The 9,169-nt window shown below is 41.3% G+C and overlaps 1 protein-coding gene and 1 non-coding gene across 2 annotated transcripts in view; both read right to left on the minus strand.

Annotated features, from left to right (window-relative positions):
• The window catches only part of AGBL5 (ATP/GTP binding protein like 5), a 23,646-nt gene extending 19,437 nt beyond the window's left edge, over positions 1-4,209 (minus strand). The window contains exons 1-3 of the mRNA XM_029283941.1: positions 4,020-4,209; positions 1,816-2,110; positions 1,052-1,229 (exon numbers count right to left, since the gene is read on the minus strand). Coding sequence (XP_029139774.1) covers positions 1,052-1,229; positions 1,816-2,054 — 417 coding nt within the window. The 5' untranslated portion in view covers positions 2,055-2,110; positions 4,020-4,209. The remainder of the gene's footprint in view (positions 1-1,051; positions 1,230-1,815; positions 2,111-4,019) is intronic.
• A 1,342-nt stretch (positions 4,210-5,551) lies between these two features.
• TRNAA-AGC lies at positions 5,552-5,624 on the minus strand. Its single transcript has one exon. It is a non-coding gene; the product is annotated as a tRNA-Ala (tRNA).
• Positions 5,625-9,169: the final 3,545 nt, after the last annotated feature.

The following is a 9,169-nucleotide window of genomic DNA, read 5'->3' on the forward strand; positions in this document are numbered from 1 at the left end:
TTTTTTAGTATTATCTGGAACAGATGTCCAGCTCTGCCAGATATATCACTGCCTTTATCAACTTCACTGTCCCAACACAACCCACCTGTTGTGATATTTTAGACAAATAAGCCTAAAATATTGTTTGCACCATGATGTTAAAATAACAATCTAGAAAAACTATGATATATAGGCTGTTCTTTATTCTTTTGGGCAGTGTAAGCACACGAATGAAGGCAAATACACATGTCCCAGCATAATGTTACAGGATCCAGTCTGAATCGGTCACCGGGACCAGAGGTTTAGTCTTCCAAGCTTTTGGAATCATGCTGAAGCCCATCTTCAGGGAATTTCTCTCTCAACAGAATATATGCTTTGGACTATTTTATGCGTAGTATTTATGTAATGCCTGCTTGTGTGTGGCTTCTAAAGTAATGAACAGAATAGGCTTCTAAAGTAATGATCTCAGATTATAGGTTCAACTCTGCTGTTACTGGCCACACAAAACCAGGCACCACATAAATACTACGCACAGAATAGCCCAAAGCTATGGGGAGAGAGTTCATTAATGGGCTCCAGCATGAATCCAAAAGCTCAGAAAACTAAACCTCTGGTCCCAGTGACCAACCCAGATTGGATTCTGCAGTGTAAGCACACATGCATTTTCTAAGAAGAATCATATAAGCACGTATTTGTGACTCAACCAAACAGCCTGAATTAAACCAAACTGGTATTGGATCCTGGGATAGATGGAAGAGTGGAGAACAAATTAATGCATTCCAACTTTTTGAAACATGGAAGAAACAGTCCAATAGAAACACAAAGCAGATAGTATCAGGACCTCTTAATCAACCCTCCAGGCTCCCCTTTCTGATAATTAGATACTGTCTTTGCCATTCCTCTATTATGAAGCCCCAAGTTGATTGTGGCTCAAATAAATTCAGTTTTCCATCCACCCCCACATTTAAAAAAGTCACGTTCATGTCATATGTTGTTTCTGGAGGCCATCAGGATACAATAGTACATTTAAGCCCAACCTCAGCACATCTTTCCTCAGAGTACCATGTTATGCAGATACCTCAAAGGCAGGTCGCTCACGAATGCGTTCCCAACGGGGCTTGACAGGTACTGTCTTGACTAAGGGTGTCATTCCCTGGGAATAAAGTTTGGTCTGTTTGTTCATATTCACAATATGAATCTTGATCAACTTGCCAGGCATTCCTCCCCTCACACTAAAGTAAAACCAGGATCTGTGGAAGAAGGGGAAAGACACAAGACGAGTTAGATAACAGCCCCCATCATTTACACTTCAGTTCCCAGAAACTGCATTTCTGCCCAGAAAGACTAGGTACACTTGGAATTGGGAACTGTCATGGGCTACATATTTTTTCACAGTTGACCTCCAATTTTCTGTTAAAAAAATAAACTACCTTATATCCAACTGAAAGTCATTTACTTTTCCTGTCTATTGACCTGTATTTTCCTTTTCACTGGTATTTTCCTGTGCCTATTTTAAATTGTGATGCCTCGGAGTAAGATTTGTTATACTGTAGGTATATATATGTAATGTATACATGCATGTGTGTGTGTACATATATGTGTCTCTGGGCATAAATATATGTATCAATATATAAATCAAATTAAAAGTGATTAAGTTCTGGTCTCTGTTTAGAATAGGCTTCTACAGTAATGATCTCAGATGATAGATTCAACTCTGCTATTACTAAATGGAAAAGGATAAAAAGCTTGTGAGATAAAAAGGGTTAGGAATGGCTTCCTTGACAGCTCTATTCTTACAATCAGCAGATATAATAGAAATATGGATGTTGTTTTTACCTGTTCCCATTCTCATATTCTGTGTCACCACAATCTGGCTTGGTCCACACATTGAATTCATAGTCTGCAGTGGGGAGGGAGTTGCCAAACACCACTGAGGCAGAAGAAGTATTGATGCTACTACTGCCATTCAAATTGTTGTCACCATCACCTTCCTGGTGTTCCACTTTCTCAACATGAGCCAAATTGCCAGAGTCAAATTTGGAGCTGAATAATAGGCCACCACAGCGTATTTCCATCGTAATCTCGGTGACCAGAGCGGTTTCATCCTCCTACAATATGTTTGAAGTATTTCCTAAAGAACAAAATGGAATGGCCACATTTTTACCTAAAATTCCTTACTATCATATCATAATAAGAACACAAAAAACCCCTCTTCAGTCAATACTGACTGAGCCCAAGTTTATAAAAACAAACTACTGGATCACAAAACCTATATTCTGAAGTTCCTATAAGAATAGCATTCAAATTTAACATTTAACATTTTCTTATTCGATCCAGACTACCAACATCATTTTTGCCAAACCCAGTATTAAAAGTTGACTCCAAACCTGCCTTTGGAAAGATGTCGAATTTTAGCAGCTTGAATATAATCCACATGTCTGTGGTCATTTACCAAAGATAATATCGTACTTGAGACATAACTCTCCCCAGTCAGATTGATACAGGTTACTCTACTTGATTTAACTGACTGTCAGGATCCAGGTCCCTTTACAGTGCTAGCTTTGAAGTCAAAGTTATTTGTAAAGAGGGCTTTGGTCTGTCAAATATTTTTATGTGCAGAATTTTCCTTACTGCTATCCTGTTCTGTAAGAAGGCTTCTGTTCATCTAGATATATATAACCAAAAAGAAGGTAATAAAGCACTGTGATACCCATAGATCTGTATCAGGCCAGTTCATAAATAATCAAGAGCTGGGGATGAAGAGTTAGGAAGGGCTAAATTTGTAGATGTCACAGAATGGTTTAGGAGAAAAGAAGATACCAAAGAAAATTGGGATTTAGTTGCACTAAGAGAAGGAGTATTTAAACTAATTATATTAGTATTTTTAGCATGCTGTTTGTAAAATACACCAAGATGATGTACAATTTAAAAATATTTCTGTATCTAGAGACAAAAAAATTAAATCTGCATATATATCATTGGGTTCTGAATGTGTAATTAATAATAAAGAGGTTTTTGTAAACACCTCAGTTGAAATAATTGATACAATGTACATCAGGAATGTATTGGCTAGAAATGAAGAAAGCTGCCAAACTACTAACTTTACATAGGTCTACAGAGCACTCACATGCAAAATCTGCATTTTTAAACAATTGGGGGTTTGGGGAACAAATGTAACAAAAAGTAATGGAATCACTTGCAAAATTCAGGTTACTCTAAATACCATGCCTTGATTGATATTTGGAACATCTGGCATAAAGGAAAACAAAAACTTATCAAACTGAAGTAAATATAGTTAGAAAAGTGTGCAATATTTGCGGAACTTTTACTTTATAAAAAAAGCAAATAAGGGGAATGTGGTAGTTTAAGAAAATGTTCTTGGACATTTTTCTCACTTTCATAGAAGACAGCCAGTGAGATGTAGTGATGACAGTGTTGGACTGGTACTTGGGAAGACACTAGGTGAGTTTGGGACAGTCACAATTTCTCAGCCAATTTCACTAGGTTGTGGGGGGGGGATTAAGAGGGGAAAATGCTACATGTACACCTTAAGCTTTCAAATGAAAAGCAGGTATAAAGCAAACTAATAAATGCACATAATTAAAAGTACAAGAATTGCTGACCTACTAATCACAATGGTTATATGTTTTCTCCAGTACCCCAGCCAGGCTGAGTGACACATGTTTAACTTGGATTCACACAACATAGTATGCAATAAATTATCCCATAGTTTGAATAATATCAAGACTCAGTTCACTCCTTGCATCAAGCCATAATTGGTTAATTGTGTGAACCAGGCACAATATTACTCCTGGATAATATTGATTGGGAGCTAGAAGTGAGTGACTGCTATTGTGCTAATACTGGGGGCACGCCATTCCTGAAGAATGTTTCTATGGTAGAAAACTACATAACGGATATAGTGGAGTAAAAGGCGTAAAAAAACAACAAGGTCTGAGCATGTTTTTAGTCACAGTGGGAGGAGACAGATTAATCCGAAGGGCTGTTACTCTCTTTTGCCTAATGGCTCAGTTGGATACCTGAGCGTCACGCCCCCTCCATTTCATTCCCGTTCGTAGGGGCCGCCTGCCACATGGAGTCAGAAGTCAGCCAGGTAGACGCAGAAGGGCCATTATTTTACTGTCCCCTTTATTCTTTCCGTCCCCCTTTCCGGAACCGAAGCTTCGATGGAGAGGCAATGAAGGGAAGGTCCATAAACTCCTATTTTTTAATTTTATATATTGGACACATACACACACACACACGTGAGAACAAGAGAGTAAAACGGATGCAGCTATCGCCCCAGCGCGGCCCACTCGCCTCCCTTCTCCCCTCAAATCGACCAACCTGCTCCCGTCGCCGCCGCCAGGGGCACCGGGCCAGGCCAGCCCTACCTTCGGCCGGTTGCTCTGGCAACAACAACGTTTTTTATCATAGGCTATGCTTCTTCATCTGGAACAATCCAGCTCCCTATTGGTCTGCTGTACCTCTCCATAGCAACTCGATGCACCATTGGCTAGCCGCGTCCCTTCCCTGGTGACACGCCTGTTTGGTTGCTATGGTAGCCGACGGGGCGGGAGCGCGGCCAATTAGCTCGTTTTCGTTGTAAGGTAGGTGACCCGAAGCCAGAGGCGAATCTCACGAGTGGGCGTGGCTACGGGTTACGTCGGCTTCTGTTCCCTGCAGCTTGGGTGGTTTCAAGGAAGGCCCAAGCCGCGGGGCTCGCCTGGGAACGATGTCGGAAAGGCATCCCCGCTGGTCCAAGCCCGCGGGGACAGCGGTGTGCAGACTGGGAGATGATGCAAATGCAGTGAAAAATATATTTCAGTGGCCGGGGGCAACGGGCAAAACAGATCGAACCAGTCGTCGGCCGCCGACGGCCAGCGAAAAGCGTCCTCATCGCAGCCTCGACAAGCCGTTCGGCTGTTCCCCGCAGCGGCTCAGTGGCATCCGGCTTCCTTGGCGGTGCGCGGTGTATTCCGGGTCGTTTTCAGGAACGCAACGGAGCATCTTCCGCTCCACTCAGAAAGTCCTAAACTGCAGTGTTTCTCAACCTTGACCATTTTAAGGCATGTGGACTTCAACTCCCAGAATTCCACAGCCAGCAATGCTGGCTGTGGAATTCTGGGAGTTGAAGTCCACATGCCTTCAAATGGTCAAGGTTGAGAAACACCGTCCTAAAGGCAGGGCAGAGCGAGGCTTTTGGCTTCAGCAGAAACAAGCCCCGAGTGATATACCTCCTGCATCGCACAAGGAAGATTTCAAGGATTTAAAATGTTAAAGCTTGCCTCAGGCTACAATCCTCCTCCTCTTTGCCTTCTGAAAAGTCGCTCGTTCGTGGAATCCCCTCCCGTTCGATGCTCCGGATATGCTGTAGAGCTGATTTTTCCATAGCCCTCCCGTCCTCGTCCTCGTGTCCCTTTGGGAACTGGATTGAAGGGCCGTAAAAAGTTGTAGTAAAAAAAGAATTAGACCATTAATAAGCGGAAAACGCTGCCTCAAAATGCAAGACCTTGGGACTTTTTTGAGGGGGGATTAGGGGCTTCCCTTTAAACAGCATCAAAATTGGAAGTGGAAGATGCGGGCATCGATCCCGCTACCTCTCGCATGCTAAGCGAGCGCTCTACCATTTGAGCTAATCCCCCTACTGTATAAAATCTTTTTTTTTCTTTTAGTAAGAAACTATAATGATGAAATAGCTCCATTATAAGAATTTTTTTTTTTAATAATTCAGAATTATGATTTGGGTTTTGGCAAGTTTTGTTCCTTTTTAGAGATCTATAATTAAGCTGTTCCAATTGGCAGAAAAGGAGGATATTGCCAATAGTGGGAGTCTGGAGGGAGTAGCACAAATATTTCTCAAGTATGAGCCCAAACTCTCTATTTAGGAAGAGTTCTACATCTACAAGAGGGCTGCAGATTGAGGTACCGCTCACAAACAAGAAACTGCTAGAAGTCAAACTGTAAGAGTACTTGCACCCAGAAAACAACAAAATGAATGATCTGTGATGAAAAGATTGCACTTTGTGCACTGAGTCAGGGCTACTGTAGCTGGCCAGCAAACAGCTGAACAATTACTAAGTGGCAGCAAAACAATATAGGAAACTGGTGCTATCCATCATTCATCCAGATTCCTGCAACTTATACATGGTAGAGTACCTGTTCTCTGCTAGAATTGGGAGATTGATGGGACCAATTCCGGAAGATGCTCAGACTAAAGAAAAAAATAGTCCACTATCAAAAGCAGTATTCTAAAAGACAGATTAGGATAGGAATACAAGTTAAAATAGGCAAGAAAATGGAAAGGCAACACCTATCCACTCTAGATGAGTACAAATAAAAAAAACCAGTTGGATTACATTCCAGAGTTCTGAAGGAGCTGGTAGATGTGATCTCAGAACCACTGAACCATATCTTTCAAAGATCCTCCGAGTACCAGGAAACTACCAGAGAACTGAAAAAGAGCTGATGTGGTTCCCATCTTCAAAAAAGGAGGGAAAGTTGATCCAAGAAACTAGACAATCAGCCTGACATCAATACCTGGAAAAGATAACCAAGCAACAGATCTGTGAACACCTAGAAACAAGCAAAGCTATTACTAGAAGCCAATATGGGTTTGTCAAAAACAGATCAGCCAGACAAACCTTATTGCATTGTTTGACAAAATGACTAAATTACTGAATCAGTGAAATGCTGTGGACATAATGTACTTGGACTTCAGTAAGACATTTGACAGCGTAGACTATAACCTATTTCTTGGTAAGATAAAAAAATATATGGCATAGACAGCATCACCACCAGGTGGATTTGTAGCTGGCTGATCAACCAGACTCAACATGTAATTCTCAAAGGAACTACATCTGCCTGGAGGCAAGCATGTAGTTGAGTGTTCCAAGGTTTTAGGCCCAAATGATTTAGACGAGGTGATAGAAGGGGAACTCATCAAATTTATAGACTGTTGTCACTAAGCTTGGGGGGGGGGTATAGCCAACACTTTAGAAGACAGGCTCAAGATCCAGAAGGATCTTGACAAACTTGGCCACTGGGCCTTAGCCAACAAAATGCAGTTCAGGATGAGAAAAGTAAGGTTTTAGGTAAGAAAAACCAAATGCACAGTAGAGAAGGTGGTACCTGATTTAATAGCCGTAACTGTGAGAGGGATCTAACAATCCTGTGGACAACCTTTTCAAGTATGAGCTAGCAGTGTTCTGCAGCAGCCAAAAAAGCCAATGCAGTCCTAGGCTGCCTCAACAGGGAGGTAGTATCAATATTGTGTGAAGTGTTAGTACCACTTGATAGTGCTTTGGTAAGACCACACTTGGAATACTACATTCAGTTCTGGTCACCACAATACAAAAAAGGGGTCGAGACTCTGGAAAGAGTGCAGAGAGCAACAAATACGATTTAGGGATTGGAGGCTAAAACATGAACTGTTGTAGGAAGAGAGTATATCTAATCTAACAAAGAGAAGGACAAGGAGTGACATGATAGCAGTCTTCCAATATTTGAGGGACTTCACAGAGAAGAGGGATCAACTTATTCTCCAGAGCATCTGAGGGCAGGACAAGAAGTAATGGATGGAGGCTTATCAAGGAGAGATCTAACCCAGAACTAAGAGGAAATTTCCCATCAGTGAGAACAATCAGTGTAACAGCTTGCCTCCACAAGTGGGTGATCCATCATTGGAGATTTTAAAGAAGAGATTGGACAGCCATTTATCCTGAATGGTATAGGGTCTATTGCTTCAGCAGGGGCTTGTACTAGAAGACCTCCAAGGTACTTTCCAACTGTGTTATTCTATTAAAGAATCTAAAAATACACAACAGTATTACTGCTGGTCTCTCTTCCTCCAGCAAGAACAGCATTGAGGGTTTTTTTTCTGTAAAAGGTCAGCTTGGCATAGCTCTGCAGAAAAGGGAGAAATAAATAGTGGCCAAAGGACATCCATGTCATCACTAGTAAAATGTCATACTCCAACTATAATGTTGAAGGATTGGATTATCCAAGATAACATCCTAAAGGAAGAATAAACTGGTTTTAGATCAGGTAGACCAGACATGTGAAACTTGCGATATCACGTGACGTCACGCAACGTATTGGGACAGCTTTGCCATTGCCAGCAATGGGGTGGGTGCAGCTTCTGCGTGATGCGTCCGGCCCATGGGCCGGCAGTTTGACACCCCTGAGGTAGACCAATTAGTTTCAGACTAAACTGAAAAAAGTATGTATTTTGCTCCATGAGTCACTTTTATGCATCTTTATTAATTTCAGGGTGGCTTCTGATTCAATATAGCAGAGTTTATTATGGACCAAATTACATAACTCAACAATTGCTAAATGTTTTCTGCTGCTCATTGCTGCATGAGGGATTTTTCTTGCAGATCAGCAGCACAGTTCTTCACATAAAATATCATATATTAGCTCCAACTCTGTTCAATTTCTATATTTTTTGATCCAATGATTAAAGAAAACGCACAATTGTGCCCCTAAATTGACAAAAAGACATCTCCCAATTTTGCTATATGGAGATCTGCTCTTACTCTATTCTTAAGGCATGTCTGAAGAGGGCATTCACTGCCTTGGTTCAACATTGCCAAGAGGAACAGTTGATCAATTATCCCCCCCCCCCAAAAAAAACCCCAAGAAAATGATTTTCCCTAAAAGACCCACAGCCTATAGATGGACTATCAACAACTATATAATTGAGCACTTTCAAATACGTTGGGGTTGCATTTAAAGCAAGGAGAGTCACTCATGCAATTTATATTAGTCATCTTAGGCAAGGAGTATCTCAGCCATTTTGTGATTTCATATATTCAGTAGTTTCTGTTGCCTGCTGTCATCAAACTTTTTCAGGCAAAAGCTCTAACCCAACTTCTATTTAGACCAGCATTGGGCCAAATAATAACTTCAGACCCACTGGAGATCATACAATCCCAGCTGCTCAGTTACATCTGGCACTCCTAAATTTGTTAACACTGTTGTTAAGTTAACATTCATTCTTATCACAATAGAAACTACAGCATAGATACCAGCTATTAACTTCAATTAAACCTAACTTTTTCTAGGTTGCCCCACCTCGCTCTGAGCAATCATTTTCAATCCAGCAGGAAGGAGGCTCCCTAGTATTTTGCCGTCAATTCCCAGTTAATTTATGCACATTATGTAAGGACGAGGCCAGAGAACCTAT

Source organism: Protobothrops mucrosquamatus, unplaced genomic scaffold, assembly GCF_001527695.2.
Source record: "Protobothrops mucrosquamatus isolate PMUCROS unplaced genomic scaffold, P.Mucros_1.0 scaffold286, whole genome shotgun sequence".
NCBI classification, from domain to species: domain Eukaryota; kingdom Metazoa; phylum Chordata; class Lepidosauria; order Squamata; family Viperidae; genus Protobothrops; species Protobothrops mucrosquamatus.